At 41.8% G+C, this 26,635-nt stretch overlaps 1 protein-coding gene across 2 annotated transcripts in view; it reads left to right on the forward strand.

The window, feature by feature from the left end:
- tacr1a (tachykinin receptor 1a) overlaps positions 1-26,635 on the forward strand; it is a 104,623-nt gene that overhangs the window by 26,311 nt on the left and 51,677 nt on the right. For both annotated transcript variants that reach the window (XR_009807586.1, XM_061906983.1), the window contains exon 2: positions 5,721-5,915. Coding sequence is in view for 1 of the 2 variants with exons in the window: in XM_061906983.1 (XP_061762967.1) it covers positions 5,721-5,915 (195 nt within the window). In the remaining variant the exon portion in view is untranslated. The remainder of the gene's footprint in view (positions 1-5,720; positions 5,916-26,635) is intronic.

The raw sequence follows: 26,635 nt of genomic DNA on the forward strand, positions 1-26,635 counted from the left end.
CAAATTATTCATGCGTGGATAACAACACTGAGTGAGTCCGTTTGTCACATGATCCCGTATTGCAGCGCTGGTTGGGCAAACGGATATATCGGCTTTTGTGGTAGATGATCCATGGCGCTTATCGGCTCTTGCAATAAATCGCTGAACTAAATGACGTTAAAAGCGGCATTTGTCCGCATTTGCAAACAAATTGATTTTGGTATACCACAATAGAAGTGGCGGACTATATATTACCGAGGCTGGGCTAAACTTTATCAAAATGGCGTTTATCGGTTTTTGCGTACGAACTCTTCAAATGTTTGATCGAATTACTCCAACTTGGTTTCAAATGCAATTGACAAAGAAATTTCCGGGCATGAAGGTTGGTTCTTTAGCAGCCTACTTCTTAAATTACCTCACTTTTTTTTCCCCCAGGAAAGCAGCTTCACAGTGTTTATATTGAACCACTGCATTGCCAATGCAGGTTAGCTCCCATTCTGGAATAATTAAATGAATGAACGTGTGCCTTCGCCACATTGCACTGGCCGGCCTCTCTGCTGCGACCTTATGAAGGTTTTCGTTTTTGAGGAACCATGTACATGTACATAACCTTTACATTCATGGAGTATCTTATTAGAATAAACCTACTCGAGTGCCACACTGGAAGCCATTATCATTTTAAACCACCCCGAAATTAGCAGGGTTGTACCTCATCTGTCACTCATTCTCCAATGGACTCATATTTAGGATAGGAAAGGATAGGCTAGGTCTTTATTGTCATTTCAATACAAAAAAACTTAGTTTTCAGCACAAACCCGTTCAAGATTAGACAAACAAACAGTGCACAAAGTTACAGAACAGGAACGTTGATGGGTCGCCCCGTAAAAGATGGGGGAAAAAGGTAAAAAATACAATCTAGACTGAGATCCTAAGGGCGCCCAGTCTGGAGTGGGAAAAAACCTCCATGCAAAGCACATATACATATGACAACATACATCTTGAGATATCTAGCAACAGAGGGAAGGGAGTGCGGGGTCATGGTGGTAGGCCGCAGCTCTCAGGCGCTGACCATCCTTACATCACCCCTATGGGAATTGCGTCGAGGGCGTTGGATTGGGGCGGTGTGGTATGTATGTATGTGTGTGGCTGTGACAGACTTAAGCCGTCGTGGTGTGGGTTGAATGGACCACCCAGGAAGGACATCTCTCTTGAGCAGGTTTGACTCTTTCGTTCTTTCAATAACAAGCTCTGTCTTTCGGTCTGGTCGCTTTTCATCTCCTTCCCTCCTGCTCGCTCCTCGCGATCCTTCAGTCGTTGTGCGCTCTTTTGCTTCCATTCCTTGATCTCTGCTGCAGTCTCTCCGACGCCCTCCTCGATCTCTCCTCCTTCTCCCCTTTTATACAGCAGGAGGAGATTAATTAATCGTGTGCCACGCACCTGATTTAGATTTTGGCGGTGTCGCTCCCAGCAATCCCCGCCTCTCCGCTCCGCCGCATCCTCCGCCTCCTTGCCACCTTCTGCAGCCCCGCCCCGCCATCAGCCCGTTTGCTCTGCCTCTCCACAGTTGCGTATATTTTTGTCGATGCATGTTTGTGTGTCTCTGTTCCGCGGCCTTGATGTTCGTGGAGTCGCTAGTCCAAAGTCAACAACAACTGGTGTGTGTCCATGAGAGACAAGAAGGGAGTTTGTTGTGTCTTCGCTGCACTGTCCTTCAGGAGAGTCTCGAAGCCAGGGAAACAACCTAAGTTAGAATGTTTTGTATACAAGTGAAAATAACATTTGCTTTTCACTCTAAATTGTCTATGACTGGTCCTCAAACCTGCGGGGTAGACATCCGTCCCCATTGTCAAGCCTTGAAGTCATGTATTACTCTTTTCTTGTGCTGCACTTCACTGTTATTGTTGTAATTGTTGTCTCAATAGAGTTTCACTTTGCTCACTGAAGAGATGCTTTGAATGGGTGCTGCTATCAATCAAGCTGAAGTCTTGCCTCTGTTAAGTGTTCATTTGATTCCCAATTCCACGACAGTCGTATAAATAAAGGCAAGCCACACAGCTGCTTTTGGCCTTTGAAGCCTGGACCAAAACAAAACTAAGACAGGAAAATGTCTTTGAATCCATTAGTGTGAGGACGTTCATAGCAGTGTGATTTAACCCTTGGTTAGATTTCTTTAGCGCAGCTGTATTCAACTGGCTTTTCATTTGGCCCGCCAAACATCACCCAAATAGACTTGATGAACCTTGTGTGGTGTTTGGGTTATTTTTTATTACAATAAAAATTGTACAATTAATTAACTTTTTAAACTCAGACTCTCTGACTTTGGCTCATTTTCTGTGAAGAACCTACATCAGAATACATAATTAATGACCACACACTAAAGGCCGAATTGGCATGTGTTGTAATATTTCATCATTGATATATAAACTATCAGCCTGCGTGGTCGGTAGTAGTGGGTTTCAGTAGGCCTTTAAATTAATACATTAATTGTTGTTGTCTCAAATGAGGAGTGTTTTCCTCTCATTTAGGGAGCTACAAATGTTATTGACTTTAGTGTTGCGATCCGCTACTCGGATCGTTCGTTGTTTAGATTTTTGAGTTTGTTTGCGCACTTCAATCAATCAATGAATGTTTATTTATATAGCCCCAAATCACAAATGTCTCAAAGGACTGCACAAATCATTACGACTACAACATCCTCGGAAGAACCCACAAAAGGGCAAGGAAAACTCACACCCAGTGGGCAGGGAGAATTCACATTCAGTGGGACGCCAGTGACAATGCTGACTATGAGAAACCTTGGAGAGGACCTCAGATGTGGGCAACCCCCCCCCCATCAACGTACCCCTGATTGGTTTCTGTTGCCATGGTTGCAAATTTGTTTCACCTGTTCCTTGTTTCTGGACTCTCACCTGCTTGTTGATCACCATCCTTATTTAAGCCTGCATTTTCTATTACTCGCGCTCTGATCCTAGCCTTGTTTCCCGCAACAGTGACGCTCGCTATCTCCTGACTCTGGTAATCCTGTTTTATACCGATTAGCTTCCACGCTATCCCTGTGTATAGTTCCCTAGCCTCCTTGCTAGCGCTTTTGGTTTGTCTTATCTACCTAGCGCCGGTGTTTTTGTTTTTAGCGTGTTTTTAGTTAATAAATCGACATTTCTTACCTTTACGCTGTGTCCATGCCTGATCTGCGTCTTGGAAGAAGCACCTTTACCCACCATGCTTAGCGAACGTCACACTTAGGATGGATCAAATCCTTCCGACCCTGCATAATCAGTCAGTAATAAAAACATACCAGTCCTTGTTTGAACTTCCATATAATTGACTGACTGTGCTCCGTGTTTGTCCTCCTCGTTCCTTTCATCTTAGCTTCTTCAACACTTGAAGTTGAATGCCCCATCCATCCAATTCATTTCCTACCGCTTGTCCCGTTTGTCGTTCTTTGAATTGCATGGACACACCGTAAAACTAACCACAACCAGCGGTCTATGAGTTACAGCTGCTTGTCTAGTTTATTATCCTGCAAGGTTCTACCAGGCAGCAAGTACTTACCAGGATTACTGTGGTATTGAGTGTCTGTCCATCTAATTTATCTACCCAACAAAGTCCACAAGATAATTATTTTAGATATCAGTACAGCTTCCCAACAACAAGTCTACAGGAAGCACCGACGGCTACTTGTTTATCGTAACATTCCTGAACTATAGTAATGAGTGTGATGGCATTGTGTATATTTCAAACAATGCATCATTAGCTTTGACCTTTAAAATAAATAAATGTATGCAATTACCAGGCCAATATGTACACTATTTATAGCCACTAATTGTTTTGGTAAAATGTCAGCATGATGGTAAAATGCTCAACAGTATATATGTGTCAAGACGTGGACTATGGAGTAGTTTGCTTTCCCGTGGTGCAAAGCGATTGGAACGGACATGGCGTGAAGTTAAGGGCATCTTTTAATTAATAACTCAAAAAAAGGTACAAACGAAAGGCGCTCTCAACTACGGAAATAAAACAAAAACTTGCACTATGGCATGAATAACGAAAAACTTACTTGGAACGCTTCACGGTGGCAGAGGGGTTAGTGCGTTTGCCTCACAATAAGAAGTTCCTGCAGTCCCGGGTTCAAATCCAGGCTCGGGATCTTTCTGTGTGGAGTTTGCATGTTCTCCCCGTGAATGCGTGGGTTCCCTCCGGGTACTCCGGCTTCCTCCCACTTCCAAAGACATGCACCTGGGGATAGGTTGATTGGCAACACTAAATTGGCCCTAGTGTGTGAATGTGAGTGTGAATGTTGTCTGTCTATCTGTGTTGGCCCTGTGATGAGGTGGTGATGTGTCCAGGGTGTACCCCGCCTTCCGCCCGATTGTAGCTGAGATAGGCGCCAGCGCCCCCCGCGACCCCAAAAGGGAATAAGTGGTAGAAATGGATGGCATGGATAACAAGGGTGTTTTGAGGGTGAGTAGAAGGTGATAGAGGGTGATGGAGGGTGATGTCGCCAGGCTGACTGCCTGGCAACTACAGGCTTAAAAAGGTGCAGTGATGACTAGGGTTGGGTATCGAGTATCGGGACTAACTTTCCGATTCTCCCGGAATCGTTCAAAAGTTTAAATTTAAATTCCTAGTTTCGATACCCAGTCCGCTGACCGGAAAAAAATAAGTCCGCCGACCCGGAAGAAGAAGCCACTGAACACCAACGAAGAAGCGCCCACCGCCGGAAGTGTTAGCATAGCCGAGCCTATGTGGTATTGAGTGTCTGTCCATCTAGTTTATCTACCCAACAAAGTCCACAAGATAATTATTTTTGATATCAGTACAGCTTCCCAACAACAAGCCTACAGGAAGCACCGACGGCTACTTGTTTATCGTAACATTCCTGAACTATAGTAATGAGTGTGATGGCATTGTGTATATTTCAAACAATGCATCATTAGCTTTGACCTTTAAATAAATAAATGTATGCAATTACCAGGCCAATATGTACACTATTTATAGCCACTAATTGTTTTGGTAAAATGTCAGCATGATGGTAAAATGCTCAACAGTATATATATGTCAAGACGTGGACTATGGTGTGGTTTGCTTTCCCGTGGTGCAAAGCGATTGGAACGGACATGGCGTGAAGTTAAGGGCATCTTTTAATTAATAACTCAAAAAAAGGTACAAACGAAAGGCGCTCTCAACTACGGAAATAAAACAAAAACTTGCACTATGGCATGAATAACGAAAAACTTACTTGGAACGCTTCACGGTGGAAGAGGGGTTAGTGCGTCTGCCTCACAATAAGAAGTTCCTGCAGTCCTGGGTTCAAATCCAGGCTCGGGATCTTTCTGTGTGGAGTTTGCATGTTCTCCCCGTGAATGCGTGGGTTCCCTCCGGGTACTCCGGCTTCCTCCTACTTCCAAAGACATGCACCTGGGGATAGGTTGATTGGCAACACTAAATTGGCCCTAGTGTGTGAATGTGAGTGTGAATGTTGTCTGTCTATCTGTGTTGGCCCTTTGATGAGGTGGCGATGTGTCCAGGGTGTACCCCGCCTTCCGCCCGATTGTAGCTGAGATAGGCGCCAGCGCCCCCCGCGACCCCAAAAGGGAATAAGCGGTAGAAAATGGATGGATGGATGGTTTGAAAATGAAAAATATCCAAATGGCCCCCGCATGGTTTAATTTTCCGTGTGCGGCCCTCAGTGGAAAAAAGTTTGGACACCCCTGATCTAAGCTACTTGGTTTGTGTTGCAGGTACGTGGCCATCATACACCCACTGCAGCAGCGTATGTCGTCTACGGAAACCAAGCTGGTGATCGGAGTGATCTGGATCCTGGCTCTGCTCCTGGCCTTTCCTCAGTACTACTACTCCAACACGGACCAGCTCCCTGACCGTGTGGTCTGCTACATCGACTGGCCTGAATACACAATGTGGGACTTCAAAAAGATGTGAGTCTCTTCAAAAAAAATCCGTTCATTTTCTTCTTAACGAGCAGCTAAGGCGGGCAGGTATTGTTCATATTCAGCATAATTGAGGCAGAGCACGGCCAAGGATTATTTGTGTTCTGCGGATATGAACCAAAAGGCAATCCCCATTTTGCCTCATGTTGTAAATTAAAGCTTCAAACTGAAGAAAAAGGTTGATGAAGCATCTAGCCCGAACTGGGAGAAAAAAGGATTAATTGTTGATGGTAATTTGACAGCGTTAGTAAGACGGACTCCTATTATTATCGCTGCCACTAGAGGGGGACACAAAAAAAACGTTCATCAATAAAAATCGAATAACTTCCAAAATATTATTTAGATTAACACAAAAATTCAGCTACATTAGATTAAGTCTAAAGTTTCAAGTCTGTACCACAAAAAGCTCAAAAAATGTGCTCTAATTGAGCTCCCCGTTGCTGCAAGCACGTTTGGATCCGGCGGGCAAAGTTCTCGATGACCCTCCCACGGATCGCTCTTATTGTGTCAAAGCGTGGACTTTGGGGTTTGTTTTTCCGCAATCCAAAGGAAAGTTGGCACGAGCAAGACATGAATGTAAGTACATCCTTTATTTTGAACACTATAACTAACAAAAGGCTAACAAAAGGCGCGTACTAGAGATGCGCGGATAGGCAATTATATCATCCGCAACCGCATCACTAACGTCGTCATCCATCCGCCATCCGCCATCCACCCGAACCAACATTTTATCAAAGCCACACCTGCCCGTTGTCATATATCCAATATAGACAATGCAAGGCATTAGTGAGGTTAGAAAGTGTAACTCCCTCCAAATAGCACAGACACAATGGCTTTCTTGTACTTATTTGAAGGCTTACTTTCCCTTCAAATTCACCGTGAAAACTGTTATAAATAAAGCACGTTACAAACGTAAAAATTATAACATGCACAGCATGTGGATCAAACATTTTTACAAAGTAAATTACCAACAAATGACAAATGCCTCGTTGGCCGTACCCGGAAGTAGCTTCCTTACATCCGTCGGCAGACCAAACGAGACACTTCAAAATAAAAGTATGCCCACACACTGTTTCAAAGAGTGCTGCTCGTTTTTCGTATGTGGGTGACAACATTTAACTATTTGCGGGCTGCGGGTTGTAGAGCTTTTTCATTTCGGGCTCCAGTACTCTGGAATGCCCTCCCGGTAGCAGTTCGAGATGCCACCTCAGTAGAAGCATTTAAGTCTCACCTTAAAACTCATTTGTATACTCTAGCCTTTAAATAGACTCCCTTTTTAGACCAGTTGATCTGCCGTTTCTTTTCCTTTTCTTCTATGTCCCACTCTCCTTTGTGGAGGGAGTCCGGTCCGATCCGGTGGCCATGTACTGCTCGCCTGTGTATCGGCTGGGGACATCTCTGCGCTGCTGATCCGCCTCCGCTTGGGATGGTTTCCTGCTGGCTCCGCTGTGAACGGGACTCTCGCTGCTGTGTTGGATCCATTATGGATTGAACTTTCACAGTATCATGTTAGACCCGCTCGACATCCGTTGCTTTCCTCCTCTCCAAAGTTCTCATAGTCATCATTGTCACCGACGTCCCACTGGGTCATTATTGTCACCGATGTCCCACTGGGTGTGAGTTTTCGTTGCCCTTATGTGGGCCTACCGAGGATGTCGTAGTGGTTTGTGCAGCCCTTTGAGACACTAGTGATTTAGGGCTATATAAGTAAACATTGATTGATTGATTGATTGATTTATAAATGCTTGATTTCTATAGGCTAGTAAGGTAAAGTGTTGTACCTGACAAGTTGGGGTTACCTTGCTTCTGCAGCCTTCATCAGAGGTGTCACGTGATGTTAGCGTCACGTTGTCTGTGATGTGTTATATGGATTGTACCATCAAGAGTTGTCAGGTACAACACTTTACCTACTAGCCTATAGAAATCAACCATTTATAAATACACGTCAGTAGGCTAAATGAACATCTTCAACATAACATTTAACTATGTATAATGTAGCGGTTGGCTACGGGGTGTTAGCCGATGACTTTGGCTGGGGGGGGGCGGGACTTCCGGGAGGGATAGGGAAGTGACGTTATCGACAGGAAGTGAGAGTTCGAGTTGTCCCGGGAAAAGCGTAGAGACATGAGAGCTGTTGTGTGGTTGTATTACATCTTGTGCAATAGATTAGATTAGATAGTACTTTATTTATTCCGTCAGGAGAGTTCCTTCAGGAAAATTTAAATTTTCAGCACAATCCCATTCAAGTTTAGACAAACATTACAGGGAGACAGAACAGGATCGCTGACGGGTCTGCCGGCTTCCAGCGCCCCTTACAAAAAAGATGAGATACAGGGGGGGGGGAGAATAGAAGATTAAAACAAAATTAAAAAAAATCGGTCTTAGCCTGGGCCCTGGAGAGGGGGTGCAGACTGAGGCCAAGGGAAAAAACAACAACTCATAGCCATAGTACACATCCCTCTTCCATGTGTGTAAGAGGGAAACATCAAACATCAAAGAACACAGAGGACATTAAAGACATTAAAGCAGCAGATACAAGCAGACACTTCTACATACAGCTATGAATAAAAAGTAAAAGAAACATATCCACTGTGGTGGCCTCTGGGGTGTTCCACGCCATCGTCCGCTGGGGTGGGGGGAGCATGGCCAGAGACAGAAGCAGACCCAACAAAGCAATAAAGACAAGACAAACGAATAAGTTTTATGAGCCTACATTCCTGGGATTATTACAATATATATTTCCGAATTGGTTCAACCGCCACCCGCCGGAATCTATTCAAAATCAATTTTTTCGTCTTGTCACCCGCCCGACCTGCGGTTTATCCACGGACTCCGCGGTTGTGACCCCAAACCACGCATCTCTAGCGCGTACAATGGCGGAGAACAAACTTGACTACTGAAAACAAAAACTGGCACAAAGGCATGACAATGGACAAAAAACAAAACTCAATAACTGTGACATAAAAATAAAAAAAAAATTACGTGGCATGGGCAGAAGGGAAACTATGGACAGTGTGGTTAACAGGCATGGCATGGCATGAAGGGAGTAGGGATAAAGTCCCCAGGCTGACCACCTGGCAACTACAGGTTTAAAGGGGAACATTATCACAATTTCAAAATGGTTAAAAACAATAAAAATCAGTTCCCAGTGGCTTGTTTTATTTTTCGAAGTTTTTTTTTCAAAATGTTACACCTCCCGGAATATCCCTAAAAAAAGCTTTAAAGTTCTTGATTTTCGCTATTTGCGATGCGACTATCCATTTCCCTGTGACGTCATACAGGGCTGCCAACACAAACAACATGGCGGTTACCACAGCAAGATAGAGCGACATCAGCTGGGATTCAGACTCGGATTTCAGCGGTTTAAGCGATTCAACAGATTACGCATGTATTGAAACAGATGGTCAGAGTATGGAGGCAGATAGCGAAAACAAAATTGAAGAACAAATTGAAGCTGGTGTACCTAATGAAGTGGCCCATAGCATGGCTGCCTTATTAGCATCGCCGGTAAAATGTGCGGACCAAACGATCAGGACTTTCGCATCTTGTGACACTGGAGCAACTTAAATCTGTCGATTGGTAAGTGTTTGTTTCACATTAAATGTGGGTATCTAGTTTCAAATGTACATACAGCTAGCGTAAATAGCATGTTAGCATCGATTAGCGTAGCATGTTAGCATTGATTAGCTGGCAGTCATGCCGTGACCAAATATGTCTGATTAGCACATAAGTCAACAACATCAACAAAACTCACCTTTGTGATTTTGTTGACTTAATCGTTGCAAATGCATCTGCAGGTTATCCATACATCTCTGTGCCATGTCTGTCTTAGCATCGCCGGTCAAATGTGAAGACACTTTGGTACATTCAATGGGGGTCTGGCGGCAGATTTCTTGCCAGTGGTGCAACTTGAATCCCTCCCTGTTAGTGTTGTTACACCCTCCGACAACACACCGACCAGGCATGATGTCTCCAAGGTTCCAAAAAATAGTCGAAAAATTGTAAAATAACAGAGCTGAGACCCGGTGTTTGTAATGTGAAAATGAATATGGCGGGTGTGTTACCTCGGTGACGTCACGTTCTGACGTCATCGCTAAAAGACCGATAAACAGAAAGGCGTTTAATTTGCCAAAATTCACCCATTTAGAGTTTGGAAATCGGTTAAAAAAATACATGGTCTTTTTTCTGCATCATCAAGGTATATATTGACGCTTGCATAGGTTTGGTGATAATGTTCCCCTTTAAATAATGGACATGATTAGTGAAAACAGGTGGGAGACATGAGGACAGGGTGAAAACTAATGAGTTGCTTTGGTAACAAAACAAACCAGGAAGTGCGAAAGCAGGAACTGATTGTCCAAAAAAACAAAACCGAACATGACCAAAACAAAACATAATCCCATAGACGTGACATATTGCTGCTGTGATTGCTGCCGTCAGATCAGGGATAGTCTGGGTGTTGTTGCCATACACCCTGTCCTTAAGGTATTCCCTACAGATAAAAATCTGGGGCGTTCAAGTCCGGTATGTGGCGACCACTCCGGGTCACATCTGCGACTGATCAGTTAGTCAGGGAAACGATGCTGTAGCCATGTTATTTTCAAAAGTAATAAAAAAACACATCAAAATCTCTAAGGAGTGCCTATGTGATTGTATAAATGTGAAGTGAATTAGTGAATTATTTTTATATAGTTCTTTTTCTCTAGTGACTCAAAGTGCTTTACATAGTGAAACCCAATATGTAAGTTACATTTTAACCAGTATGGGTGGCACTGGGAGCAGGTGGGTACAGTGTATTGCCCAAGGACACAACGGCAGTAACTAGGATGGCGGAAGCGGGGATCAAACCTGGAACCCTCAATTGTTGCAGCAACTGTCCAAGTGGCTGGTCTCAGACAACCTGCTGGGTGTGGAGGTTCTGGGCTGGTGTTACACATGGTCTGCGGTTGTGAAGCCGGTTGGATGTACTGCCAAATTCACTGAAACGCCTTTGGAGACGGCCTATGGTAGAGAAATTAACATTAAATTCACGGGCAACATTCCTGCAGTCAGAATGCCAACCTTACAATCCTTCAAAACTTGTGACATCTGTGGTATTGTGCTGTGTGATAAAACTACACGTTTCAGAGTGGCCTTTCATTGTGGGCAGCCTAAAGCAATAATCATGCATCTTGATATGCCACGCCTGTGAGGAGGGATGGATTATCTTGGCATGGAGGAAATGCTCACTAACACTGATTTGTGAACAATGCTTGAGGGGAATAGGTCTTTTGTTTATATAGTAAAAGTTTTACATGTTCGAGTTCAACCCTTGAAAAATGGGAGCAAAAACAAAAGTGTTCTGTTTATATTTTAGTTAAGGTGTAGATAAAAGCCTTGACTGTGATGCTGCATCAAAGGAGGAATTAAAGCGAGGAAAAAAAAACCCAGACCATTACGGATAAAAATAAAAAACAGAATTGCAGAGGAAAAACTATTTTGATTTTACAGCTCCACGCCACCCAGCTCTTCTGCTTTTAACACCTGGTGTATGTTTAGCTCATCATGTGAGCGTTTCTTAGCATCTGCCTTTCAGCAAGCCTCACGGTCTGAGTGCAAACACGCAATTATGTTTTCCCAGTGTAACAACGGAACCGGAGAGGAAATGTGTGAAAAGCTGAAGAGAAAGAAGAATACCAGCCAGCCAGTCGACCATAACAGACTAACATCGTGTTATCTGCTGGCCGGGGTTTTGTTGTGTGCGTGTTATGAAGCAAATAGCCAAACAGAATATTAGTAGTGTGAAGTTTTTTGCAAATAATCATTAACTTTAGAATGTGATGCCACCAACACCTGACAAAGAAGTTGGGAAAGGTGGCAATGAATACCGATAAAGTTGAAGAATTCTCATCAAACACTTATTTGGAACATCCCACAGGTGTGCAGGCTAATTGGGAACAGGTGGGTGCCATGATTGGGTATAAAAGCAGCTTCCATGAAATGCTAAGTAATTCACAGACAAGGATGGGGCGAGGGTCACCACTTTGTAAGCAAATTGTCGAACGGTTTTAGAACAACATTTCTCAACGCGTTATGGCAAGGAATTTAGGGATTTTACCATCTACGGTCCGTGAAATCATCAAAAAGTTCGAGGAATCTGAAGAAATCACTGCACGTAAGCGATGATATTACGGACTTTTGATCCCTCAGGCGGTACTGCATCAAAAACCGACATCAGCGCGTAAAGGATATCACCACATGGGCTCTTCATAAAACCACTGTCAGTAACCACAGTTGGTCGCTACATCTGTAAGTGTAAGTTAAAACTCAACTATGCAAAGCTAAACCCATTTATCAACAACATCCAGAAACGCCGCCGGCTTGGCTGGGCCTGAGCTCACCTAAGATGGACTGATGCAAAGTGGAAAGGTGTTCTGTGGTCTGACGAGTCCACATTTCAAATTATATTTGGAAACAGAGGACGTGGTGTCTTCCAGAACAAAGAGGAAAATAACCATTCGGATTGTTATAGGCGCAAAGTTCAAAAGTCAGCATCTGTGATGGTATGGGGGTGTATTAGTGCCCAAGGCATGGGTAACTTACACATCTGTGAAGGCACCATTAATGCTGAAAGGTCCATACAGGTTTTGGAGCAACATATGTTGTCATCCAAGCAATGTTATCATGGAGGCCCCTGCTTATTTCAGCAAGACAAGTGTTACAACGGCGTGGCTTCGTAAAAAAAAGAGTGCGGGTACTTTCCTGGCCCGCCTGCAGTCCAGACCTGTCTTCCATCGAAAATGTGTGGCGCATTATGAAGCGTAAAATACGACAGCGGAGACCCCGGACTGTTGAACGACTGAAGCTCTACATAAAACAAGAATGGGAAAGAATTCCACTTTCAAAGCTTCAACAATTAGTTTCCTCAGTTCCCAAACGTTTATTGAGTGTTGTTAAAAGAGAAGGTGATGTAACACAGTGGTGAACATGCCCTTTCCCAACTACTTTGGCACGCGTTGCAGCCATGAAATTCTAAGTTAATTATTATTTGCAAAAAAAAAAAATAAAGTTTATGAGTTTGAACATCAACTATTTTGTCTTTGTAGTGCATTCAATTGAATATGGGTTGAAAAGGATATCCAAATCATTGTATTCCGTTTATATTTACATCTAACACAATTTCCCAACTCATATTGAACCAGGGTTTGTATTACGTTTACCATTCGGTCAGGAGACTATATTCCGGCCCTTGGTGGCAGGTTCAGCAGGCTTATGAAGGCAGCTCCTTCATTCAACCAGGTGTGCTGATTGCTGGAAAATGATTGCACCTGGTGGCTGCTGCAGGCCAGGTCCTTGGATATACGCGGCCGTGGGCGTGTCCCGAGGTGCGAACCAGACCGCAAGAATGAGGCGTGACACCTTGTGCTGTTTTCCTTGGGAATTAATTCTCCTTCCTCCATTTGTTACCAGATTCGCACCTTCTTTCTCTCGTATTACCACTCCGCTTGCACCACAGCTAACGTTACCCATGTGTGACGTTGCACTCGCGACAGTATGTGACGTATGTGACAAGGTGCGCTTGTTTTATTTCTCTGTGAGAAGGAGAGACAAGAAAGAGTGAGAAGAGCCTGGAGTGCAGGGGTGTCCAAACTTTTTCCACTGAGGGCCGCACACTGAAAAATCAAAGCAAGCTGGAGTCATTTTGATATTTTTTATTTTAAAAACCAATACAATATATGTATAAAAATATACATTTAGGCCTCCACTCAGGCTTGATCCCGGTGACACCAAAGGGTTTTGATAAAAAAATATATATAAAAAAATGTGTCATTATTCAGTATTATCATTATTATAGGCTTAAATCTCTAGATTAACATTCGGTCTATCTGACAATATAACATTTTAAAAAAAATTAAGTTGTATGCTCTTTTTGTCAAAAAAAAACATTTTTTTTATAGAAAAAACACAAAATATGCAATAGTTTCACCCAACAACATTTTTAAGTGGAATATTTTAGATTATATAATAAGTGTAGCTTTAAAAAGGTCAATAAGTCATAACAACATTGATTTTGATTCATTATTATTTTTTGAGCAATGACACTTAAAAAAAAATCACACTACTCTTTAAAAAAACTAATTATTATTATTTTGTTTACTTTTAACACAATAACCTCAAGATCAATTTCAGATCTATCCGTCAATTATACATTTTATTGTTGTTTGTGTTTTTGTTTGTTCGTTTCAAAACAAAAACGCGTGGCAAACACAAAATATGCAACATTTTACACAAAAATATATCTAAAAGTGGAATATTTAATGTGAGGTAATTGGAGCCTTGAATAGGTCAATAATTCATAATGACATTGATTTTGATTCATTATTATTTTTTGAGCAATGACACTTAAAAAAAAATCACACTACTCATTAAAAAAATAAATTATTATTATTTTGTTTACTTTTAACACAATAACCTCGAGATCAACTTCAGATCTATCCGTCAATTATACATTTTATTGTTGTTTATGTTTTTTGTTTGTTCGTTTCAAAACAAAAACGTGTGGCAAACACAAAATATGCAACATTTTACACAAAAATATATCTCAAAGTGGAATATTTAATGTGAGGTAATCGGAGCCTTGAATAGGTCAATAATTCATAATGACATTGATTTTGATTTATTATTATTTTTTGAGCAATGACACTTAAAAAAAAATCACACTACTCATTAAAAAAATAAATTATTATTATTGTGTTTACTTTTAACACAATAACCTCGAGATCAACTTCAGATCTATCCGTCAATTATAAGTTTTATTGTTGTTTATGTTTTTTGTTTGTTCGTTTCAAAACAAAAACGTGCGGCAAACACAAAATATGCAACATTTTACACAAAAAAAATATCTCAAAGTGGAATATTTAATGTGAGGTAATCGGAGCCTTGAATAGGTCAATAATTCATAATGACATTGATTTTGATTTATTATTATTTTTTGAGCAATGACACTTAAAAAAAAATCACACTACTCATTAAAAAAATTAATTATTATTATTTTGTTTACTTTTAACACATAACCTCAAGATCAACTTCAGATCTATCCGTCAATTATACATTTTATTGTTGTTTATGTTTTTTGTTTGTTCGTTTCAAAACAAAAACGTGTGGCAAACACAAAATATGCAACATTTTACACCAAAAAAATATCTCAAAGTGGAATATTTAATGTGAGGTAATTGGAGCCTTGAATAGGTCAATAATTCATAATGACATTGATTTTGATTCATTATTATTTTATGAGCAATGACACTTTAAAAAAATCACACTACTCATTAAAAAAATAAATTATTATTATTTTGTTTACTTTTAACACAATTACCTCGAGATCAACTTCAGATCTATCCGTCAATTGTAAGTTTTATTGTTGTTTATGTTTTTTGTTTGTTCGTTTTAAAACAAAAACGTGTGGCAAACAAAATATGCAACATTTTACTCAAAAAAATATCTCAAAGTGGAATATTTAATGTGAGGTAATCGGAGCCTTGAATAGGTCAATAATTCATAATGACATCGATTTTGATTCATTATTATTTTTTGAGCAATGACACTTAAAAAAAAATCACTCTACTCATTAAAAAAATAAATTATTATTATTTTGTTTACTTTTAACACAATAACCTCGAGATCAACTTCAGATCTATCCGTCAATTATACATTTTTATTGTTGTTTATGTTTTTTGTTTGTTCGTTTCAAAACAAAAACGTGTGGCAAACACAAAATATGCAACATTTTACACAAAAATATATCTCAAAGTGGAATATTTAATGTAAGGTAATCGGAGCCTTGAATAGGTCAATAATTCATAATGACATTGATTTTGATTCATTATTATTTTTTGAGCAGTGACACTTAAATAAAAATCACACTACTCATTAAAAAAATAAATTATTATTATTTTGTTTACTTTTAACACAATAACCTCGAGATCAACTTCAGATCTATCCGTCAATTATAAGTTTTATTGTTGTTTATGTTTTTTGTTTGTTCGTTTCAAAACAAAAACGTGTGGCAAACACAAAATATGCAACATTTTACACAAAAAAAATATCTCAAAGTGGAATATTTAATGTGAGGTAATCGGAGCCTTGAATAGGTCAATAATTCATAATGACATTGATTTTGATTCATTATTTTTTTTTTAAGAAAGAAACAGCCTGCATGGCACTTTTGTGTTTTGATCCGGTTCCTGGATTACATCACAAGTTTATGTTTGTATCCTTTTTGTGTTTTGATCATTTCTGGACTCTGCCGATCCCATTTTTTGAGCACTTCCTAGTTTATATTCATCACCATGGCGACTTCATTTGTTCCACCTGCACTGGCATCTGTCTTTGATTATTGTTTTGTATTTAGGACCGCCTGCTACTTTAGTTTTTTCTGGACATTTTGTTTGCTTTTTGCAATAATTGCGTGTGATATTCTTGGCTTTTGTATGTACTTTGCTAAGTCTTACCTTAGGCACGCGCTTCTATGGACTTTGAACTCGACTCTTGCTAAATGTTAGCATTTCGCTTTCTGTGCATTGGCACAACTTTATTTTACCCTTAGTACAAGTGTTCTTTTGTTATATTTTTATATTAAAACAAGCTTCTACCTTCAATCCTGCTGCTCCTCGTCCTGTAGCATCCGGGGGTGACTACTCACGCGCATCCAAAATGTGTCGCGCACGCAACACTTTGTGTTATTAAAGTCAAAATTGCAACATTTTCGTGTTAAATTTCACCTGTTTGCTCTTTTAAACCACTGTTTGTGTTTTGTATTTTTTTAGTCGTATTTTTAGAATGTGCCGTTGGGCCGTTAATGTAATGCCCGCAGCTAAAAGCAACTGCGTGAGAACGTATACAGGTGCTGGTCATATTATTAGAATATCATGAAAAAGGTGATTTATTTCATTAATTCCATTTAGAAAGTCAAACTTGTAGAATGTATACATTCATTCCAAACAGACCGATACATTTCAAGTGTTTTTTTGCCAAAAAGGAGATGATTGTAGCTGACAACCAATGAAAACCCTAAATTCAACATCTCAGAAAATTAGAATATGGTGAAAAGGTCAGATATTGAAGACACCTGGTGCCACACTCTAATTAGCTAACTAACTCAAAACACCCGGAAAAGCCTTTAAATGGTCTCTCGTTTTGATTCTGTATGACACACAATCATGGGGAAGACTGCTGACTTGACAACTGTCCAAAAGATGACCATTGATACTTTAAAGAAGGAGGGCAAGACACAAAAGGTCATTGCCAAAGAGGTTGGATGTTCCCAGAGCTCTGTGTCCAAGCACATTAATAGAGAGGCGAAGGGAAGACGAAGATGCGGTAGAAAAAAGTGTACAAGCAAGAGGGATAACCGCGCCCTGCAGAGGATTGTCAAACAAAACCCATTCAAAAATGTGGGGGAGATCCACAAAGAGTGGACTGCAGCTGGAGTCAGTGCTTCAAGAACCACCACGTACAGACGTATGCAAGATATGGGCTTCAGCTGTCGCATTCCTTGTGTAAAGCCACTCTTGAATAAGAGACAATGTCAAAAGCGTCTCGTCTGGGCTCAAGCCAAAAAGGACTGGACTGCTGCTGAGTGGTCCAAAGTTATGTTTTCAGATGAAAGTAAATGTTGTATCTCCTTTGGAAATCAAGGTCCCAGAGTCCGGAGGAAGACAGGAGAGGCACAGAATCCACGTTGCCTGAAGTCCAGTGTCAAATTTCCACAATGGGTAATGGTCTGGGGTGCCATGTCATCTGCTGGTGTTGGTCCACTGTGTTTCCTGAGGTCTAGGGTCAATGCAGCAGTCTACCAGGAAGTTTTAGAACACTTAATGCTGCCAATTTTATGGAGGTGAAGATTTCATTCTCCAACATGACTTGGCACCTGCACACAGTGCCAAATCTACCAGTACCTGGTTTAAGGACCATGGTATCCCTGTTCTTGATTGGCCTGCAAACTCACCTGACCTTAACCCTATAGAAAACCTATGGGGTATTATGAAGCGGAAGATGCGAGATGCCAGACCCAACAACGCCGAAGAGCTGAAGGCCACTATTAAAGCAACCTGGGCTCTCATAACACCTGAGGAGTGCAACAGACTGCTGGACTCCAAGCCACGCCGGATTGCTGCAGCAATTCAGGCAAAAGGAGCTGCAACTAAGTATTGATTGCCGTACATGCTGAAACTTTCCATGTTCATACTTTTCAGTTGGCCCACATTTCTAAAAAAATATTTTTTTGGTACTAGTCGTCACTAATATTCTAATTTTCTGAGATACTGAATTTGGGATTTTCAGTAATTGTCAGTACTAATCATCAACATTTAAAGAAATAAACATTTCAATATAATTACTGAAATAAATCAACTTTTTCATGATATTCGAATAATATGAACAGCACCTGTACTCGAATATCACAATATAGTGAAGTGAAGTGAATTATATTTATATAGCGCGTTTCTCTAGTGACTCAAAGCGCATTACATAGTGAAACCCAATATCTAAGTTACATTTAAAGAGGGTTGGACTCCGCCAAGGCTGTCCTTTGTCACCGATTCTGTTCATAACTTTTATGGACAGAATTTCTAGGCGCAGTCAGAACGTTGAGGGGTTCCGGTTTGGTGACCGCGGGATTGGGTCTCTGCTTTTTGCAGATGATGTGGTCCTGATGGTTTCATCTGACCGGGATCTTCAGCTCTCACTGGATCGGTTCGCAGCCGAGTGTGAAGCGACCGGAATGAGAATCAGCACCTCCAAGTCCGAGTCCATGGTTCTCGCCCGGAAAAGGGTGGAGTGCCATCTCCGGGTTGGGGAGGAGACCCTGCCCCAAGTGGAGGAGTTCAAGTACCTAGGAGTCTTGTCCACGAGTGAGGGAAGAGTGGATCGTGAGATCGACAGGCGGATCGGTGCGGCGTCTTCAGTAATGCGAACGTTGTACCGATCCGTTGTGGTGAAGAAGGAGCTGAGCCGGAAGGCAAAGCTCTCAATTTACCGGTCGATCTACGTTCCCATCCTCACCTATGGTCATGAGCTTTGGGTCATGACCGAAAGGATAAGATCACGGGTACAAGCGGCCGAAATGAGTTTCCTCCGCCGGGTGGCGGGGCTCTCCCTTAGAGATAGGGTGAGAAGCTCTGCCATCCGGGAGGAACTCAAGTTCAAGTTTATTCAAGTTTATTGTTCTTCGGTCAATGGTCAACAAAGAAAAAAAAAAACAGTTGTACATTCATAGATTGAAAATAAAAAGTTGTACATTCATAGATTGAAAATAAAAAATGTTACAGACCGAAAGGGTTTAGGCTGAAGTTAAACACTTATTGCGCCTAACCCTATAAACAATTCCAAGTACAAAATAAACTTCCGAAAGTTATAAAAAGTCCTTTGCACAACTTATTATAAATACACATTATAAACAACATGAACGTAGTTAAATTTTATACAAAGTACAGGCATGTGAAATATCCCTGTGTACATATAGACCTTTGCACTAATATATACAAACAATTGTACTTCTTTTATTATTTATATCTCATGTTGAATTTTTAATCAACATTAATCATAGTATTAACTACAATGTTAATTCAAGAGTGATATATTTTTTCAAGACATTGGTCTTAAAGTGTTTTTTAAATGTGTGAATGGAACTGGAACATTTGAACTCAAAGTAAAGCCGCTGCTCCTCCACATGGAGAGGAGCCAGATGAGGTGGTTCGGGCATCTGGTCAGGATGCCACCCGAACGCCTCCCTAGGGAGGTGTTTAGGGCACGTCCAACCGGTAGGAGGCCACGGGGAAGACCCAGGACACGTTGGGAAGACTATGTCTCCCGGCTGGCCTGGGAACGCCTCGGGATCCCCCGGGAAGAGCTAGACGAAGTGGCTGGGGAGAGGGAAGTCTGGGCTTCCCTGCTTAGGCTGCTGCCCCCGCGACCCGACCTTGGATAAGCGGAAGATGATGGATGGATGGATGGATGGCATTTAAACCAGTGTGGGTGGCTGGTTAAAGTGTCTTGCCCAATAAAATCCAACTGTGGAGGTCTTCCTCCCTCCGAGTTCCATGGACCACCAAGGACAGACATGACTGCGAGCAGCGTCTCTCGTCGGGTCGCTTTTCAGCTCCTCCAACTGCTCGCTCTTCTGTTTGCTTTTCAGCCGCACGCCGTCGTCGTCTGCGTCTCGCTCTTCGTTCACCGGCTCTCCAACTCCTCCCCTGTCCTTCTCTGCTGTTGCCTTTTTACACAGTGCAGGTCGATTTAGTTAACTGTGCCTAGGTGGGCCATCTACGCACCTGACGCTCGTCCCCGGCGCGTCCCGCCTTGCTGCAGGACTGCCGGCCACGCCCCCTCACACCAACCCAAACTTAAAATAACATTTATTTTGCGATACAACTTTGAGGGACCGGTGTCAAGAAATAGTTACAACACATATTATATTGATGCGCACTCAAATCTAATTAAAGATGAAAAGGAGTGAAGTGAAGTGAATTATATTTATATAGTGCTTTTCTCTAGTGACTCAAAGCGCTTTACATAGTGAAACTCATTATCTAAGTTACATTTAAACCAGTGTGGGTGGCACTGGGAGCAGGTGGGTAAAGTGTCTTGCCCAAGGACACAACGGCAGTGACTAGGATGGCGGAAGCGGGAATCGAACCTGCACCCCTCAAGTTGCTGGCACGGCCGCTCTACCAACCGAGCTATGCCGTGTAGTCATTTTCCATATCGCACAGAGAGAAACCCGCGATATATCGAGTACATTCGAAATATCGCCCAGCCTTACTCGTAATGCGGTCACAAAACCGGTCATGTTTTTCATTATCGCATTGAGTAAAAATGCATTCGGAAAAATACGATATCAAACCGTGTGTGAGGGAGAGGGGTTAGAGGGGAATCTGCTGGATTGCAAGCAGCCAAAGTTGGCGGCTTTGCTGTACTTCAAAAACTAAAAGCAGCACTGGGTAAGTCGCTTCCAAGGCCTCGCTGCTGATGGCAACTTTTCTGTGTTTATCCCTCAAAGCAGCCATTTTTTTATGCCTGTTTTATGGCTCCGGTTGAATTTCTCAGCGGAAATATCGTTTATGATGAATTGTGCAGCAGCGGTCCGCGGTAATTTGTTCATGATGGGATTGCTTCCGCACCTATTACTTTTTTTTAATGACGGGACCCGGCAGAACATGGGAGCTAAGTGATTGTGTGACATCTGCCAAATCATCTGGTGAAGCTGCATGGCTGATTAGGTCTGGTCCGGGGGTGAGGTCTCACATGTTCCACAGTCCAGTTGACCCACGGCGACTATTGCCGTTTGCATCACGGCTCCTCATATTTTCACCTGCTTATTAGGCTTGATCTGGTCCGAGGTTGGTTGATGACGTCATTGTCTAATTTGCATAATTGGCCACGACGCGTGTGGTTATAATTGAAGTGGATGCTGCGGGAGAGAACAGGAAAAGCAAATTACAAACAAAAAAAAACAATTAACTTTCAATCAATCACAAGTGTCTCAAAGAGCTGCACAGCCACGGCGACATCCTCGGTACAGAGCCCACAAAAGGGCAAGGAAAAACTCACAACCCAGTGGGATGTTAATGTGAATGACTATGAGAAACCTTGGAGAGGACCGCAGATGTGGGTGACCCCCCCCCGCCCCCCTGTCCCCCTCTAGAGGAGACCGGATGCAATGGACGCCAAATGGGTCTAGCATAATATTATGTAAGTCCAGTCCATAGTGGATCTAACATAAAAGTGAGAGTCCAGTCCATAGTGGATCTAACATAATAGTGAGAGTCCAGTCCATAGTGGATCTAACATAATAGTGAGAGTCCAGTCCATAGTGGATCTAACATAATAGTGAGAGTCCAGTCCATAGTGGATCTAACATAATAGTGTGAGTCCAGTCCATAGTGGATCTAACATAATAGTGAGAGTCCAGTCCATAGTGGATCTAACATAATAGTGAGAGTCCAGTCCATAGTGGATCTAACATAATAGTGAGAGTCCAGTCCATAGTGGATCTAACATAATAGTGAGAGTCCAGTCCATTGAGGATCTAACATAATAGTGAGAGTCCAGTCCTTAGTGGATCTAACATAATAGTGAGAGTCCAGTCCATAGTGGATCCAACGTAATAGTGAAAGTCCAGTCCATAGTGGATCTAACATAATAGTGAGAGTCCAGTCCATGGTGGATCCAACGTAATAGTGAGAGTCCAGTCTATAGTGAATCTAACATAATAGTGAGATTCCAGTCGATAGTGGATCTAACATAATAGTGAGAGTCCAGTCCATGGTGGATCTAAAATAATATTGAGAGTCCAGTCCATAGTGGACCTAACATAATAGTGAGAGTCCAGTCGATAGGGGATCTAACATAATAGTGAGAGTCCAGTCCATAGTGGATCCAACATAATAGTGAGATTCCAGTCCATAGTGGATCTGACATAATAGTGAGAGTCCAGTCCATAGTGGATCTAACATAATAGTGAGAGTCCAGTCCATAGTGGGGCCAGCAGGAGACCATCCCGAGCGGAGACGGGTCAACAGCGCAGAGATGTCCCCAACCGATGCACAGACGAGCGGTCCACCCAGGTTTATAAATATAATGATCTCAGCGTCGCTAGTGGACAAAACAGAATACATTTTTGCGATATTACGGCATACTGGCCAACCCTCCCGGTTTTTCCGGGAGACTCCCAAAATTCAGCGCCTCTCCCGAAAACCTCCCGGCAGAAATTTTCTCCCGAAAATCTCCCGAAATTCAGCCGGAGCTGGAGGCCACGCCCCCTCCAGCTCTTTGCGGACCTGAGTGGGGACAACCTGTTTTCACGTTCTTTTCCCACGATATAAACAGCTTGCCTGCCCAATCACGTTACATCTACGGATTTGAATAAAAAACTGCACACACAAAGAGACGAATCCATTGCCGTCTGTAATAGAATGATTCTCTGTTGTCTGTTGCCATCTCCTGGTGAATGTTGGCTATAGCGTTATGGGGTTGCTTTTTGTGTACAACGATTTACGAGGTGTTGGGTACCTGGCGGCAAGTGAGGGAGTCTGTTCTGAAGCCCACAGTAAAGAGACATAATTTCATCACGTCGCCTGGTTATTGACTCCAACCAAATATATTACACCGTCGACGAGCAAAATGAAGAAATAAATGGCAGAACAAATGTTACTCAAATAGTGAAAGGTAAGTGTTGTTGTTGTTTTTTTAGTAACCAGCAATCACAATACAGTTAGTAGAACAACTGTGTTTTTATCACTGTGTATTTGATAGGTGCCGTCTGAAATTCAACTATTTATTTTATTTATATATATAATAAAAAAATTAAAAAAAAAAAAAAAAAAAAATATATATATATATATATATATATATATATATATATATATAAAAATACTCGAGTTGGTGAATTGTAGATGTAAATATATTCTTTCCCTCTTAACCACGCCCCACGCCCCAACCACTTCTGACCATTAACGCAACTTCTTGAACAAGTGCGGTAGAAAACGGATGGATTAAAAATGCATGAGAATGTTTTATATTTTGAACATTATTTTTAACACTGTGATTACAAGTGGAAGTAAAGCTTTAAGCAGCGATGGACAGGACTGACGTTTGCTGGTGTTTCCTGCCTTTACCCATTCAACATAACTTTACCTTCACATTACCTACCTTCCCTGCATCCTGGGGTCACATTGGTGCTTCTTTCTTTCACCCATACACGGTGGTGCTTCCTGCCATCACCCAGACAACATATCTTTACCTGCACATTACCTACCTTCTCTGTATCCTGGAGTCAAACTGGTGCCTCCTTCTTTCACCCAGTCAACATATCTTTACCCGCACACTACCTACCTTCTCTGCATTGTGTGGTCACGCTGGTGCTTCCTGCTTTTAAGCGGCCATCTTGAGACGGCAGCACCGCAGCAGCATCAGCGTAGCGGTTCTTTGAAGGCTCGTCAAATCAAAACCGGAACAGTTAATAAAACTCTTTTATAACTTTTAATCAGAAGGGTTCAATCTCTCTCCTGTGCTAGTTTGAAGCCGACACAACAAACGCGCTCAGAGGAGATAATGTTTGAAAATAGGTGACAGGTTTTTACAAAACTTTTGTTTTAAAGGGGTAATTGCCAACTTCCTGTTGATTTTTGCTGAAGGATGTAAATGAATGAAATGTAGGTCTAAGTGAGACCTACATAGAGGTTTGTGTTTCATGTCTCTACAACATTCCTACTGGAAGTTACTAGTAGTTTTGTCTGTGTTTTCTTCCTAGGAGCAGTTTTGTTCGTGTTTAATTCCTAGGGGACACTAGAGCGCAATTTTGAGTTTATTTATTTATTTTTATTTTTTTATTAGATCGTAATTTTTGCCAGTCCTGATGTGTGTGTCCAGTTTGGTGAGTTTTGAAGCATTTTAAGGGGGTCAAATTACAGCTCAAAAAGCCAAAAATGACATTTTTTAGGAAACTTTTGTTTTGAAGGGGTTTTTGCCAACTTTTTGTTGATTTTTGATGAAGGAGGTCAGTGTATGAAATCTAGGTCTAAGTCAGACCTACATAGAGGGCTTTGTTTCATGTCGCTATGACAGGGGTGCCCATTACGTCGATCGCGAGCTACCAGTCGACCGCGGGGGGTGTGTCAGTCGATCTCGAGCCAGGCTTTTAAAAAAAATAGACCTAAAAATTAGTGATCATCAATCTTCACCAAGACGTCACTTAAATGACATTCACGGCACCCGAGGGTCTTGTGAGATGACGCTGGCTGCTGCAAGATCATTATTATTAAAATATGACCGAGAGGAAGGCGAGAAACACTTTTTATTTCAACAAACTCTCGCGCCGTACCTTCCGTCAAAACTCTAAAGGCCGACTGCACATTTCCTATCTTCACAATAAAAGCCCTGCTTCATGCTGCCTGCGCTAACTAAATACAGAGTCTCGGAAAACTGGCGTGCACAAGCGATCCCTCAGAAAGCTGGCGTGCACATCACTTGTGCACGCCAGCTTTCCGAGACTCTTATTTTGTTAGCGCAGGCGGCATGAAGCAGGGCTTTTATTGTGAAGATAGGAAATGTGCAGTCGGCCTTTAGAGTTTTGACGGAAAGGACGGCGCGAAAGTCTGTTGAAATAAAAAGTGTTTCTCGCCTTCCTCTCTGTCATTTTTTCATAATAATGAACTGGCAGCAGCCAGCGTCATCTCACAAGACCCTCGGGTGCCGTGAATGTCAATCAAGCAAGCTACGGAATTTGCCGCCAATGTTTTTCTTGTAAAGTGTATGGAAGCTGGATGAATTAGATGCCAAAAACCAACCACTTTCATGTGGTATTGTACAGAAAGGACAACTTTTTTTCTCCTCCATTTGAAAATGTGGGCGTTATCATCATTATTGTCTGATTCCAATCAATGCAAGTCATCAGAATCAGGTAATACACCAACTTATATTCTTGTCTTCGTGAAAGAAAGACATCTATATGTGTTACACATGCTTGTATTATCATTAAACACATTTAACTTGTTTACAAAAATGTCTCTTTCATAAATAAATAAATATAAATGATATATATAAATGAGGTAGATCCCCTCGAGTTGGTCAATTGAAAAGTAGCTCCCCTGCAGAAAAAGTGTGGGCACCCCTGCTCTACGACATTCCTAACGGAAGTTCCAAGCCGTTTTGTCCGTGTTTTTTCCTAGGGGGCGTTATAGTGCAATTTTGAGATTTGGGTTTTGGTTTTTTGATTAGATCACAATTTTCGCCAGTCCTGATGTGTGTGTGTTAAATTTGGTGAGTTTTGAATTACAGCTTAAAGAGGCGGCGGTATAATAATAATAAAACCGTAGAAATACAATAGGGTTCTCTGTCCTAAAGGGACATTCGGTCCCTAATTATTCATTACTTATCGTGTCAAGCAATGTAAGCTCAGATTTATCCGAAAGCCAGATGCAGTCATCAAAAGAGCCACATCTGGCTCGAGAGCCTTAGGTTCCCTACCCCTGTTTTGGAGTCTGCACTATAGCCGATGTGGTATGTGAGTATTTTTAGCGCTTGCTTCAAGATCCCAGGTGGCGCCATAAAATCAACACAAATCTGAAGATGATACAAAGCATGGTTGTGCACTTTACCAAATACATCAAATGGTCCCTTGTTGTGGACTTGAGAGAGCTCTTCCAAAGGGTGACATTGACCCCCACGGATCCCCCTCAACACCGACTAATGGCCACTCTCCGTCTTTTGAAGCGCCACGTCAAACGGAATGCAGGAACACTTCACAGAATGCATTTGGGTTTTGTGCTGAAGAAAGACAGCCACGAACAGTAATTGCACGCAGACGCAGGGAGAGAGGCGCCCCGCGTTCTTTTGTCACGACTATTTCCCTTCCGAGCAGCTGCTGTGCGACGCACTTAAGTCAATTATGCAGCCTGATACAATCATAACAATGTTTACAGTAAACAGCAAGCGTGCATATTAATTATACACATCACCATTTATACCACATAACGCAGACAGTACACATTTTTACTGTTCACTTGAAAATCTTAGCCGATAATATTGAAGAGGAAAGAGTTAAACTAAAATTGGAGTTTGATGTAAATAAGGTAACTTTAAATTTGGGAAAGACTAAATGTCTGGCAGGGTTTCCCGTAGCGCTTCGTTATTAAGGCGGCCACCTTAACAACAAAAAACTAACGCCTAAA

This window comes from Nerophis ophidion, linkage group LG07 (assembly GCF_033978795.1).
Source record: "Nerophis ophidion isolate RoL-2023_Sa linkage group LG07, RoL_Noph_v1.0, whole genome shotgun sequence".
In the NCBI taxonomy this organism is placed as follows: domain Eukaryota; kingdom Metazoa; phylum Chordata; class Actinopteri; order Syngnathiformes; family Syngnathidae; genus Nerophis; species Nerophis ophidion.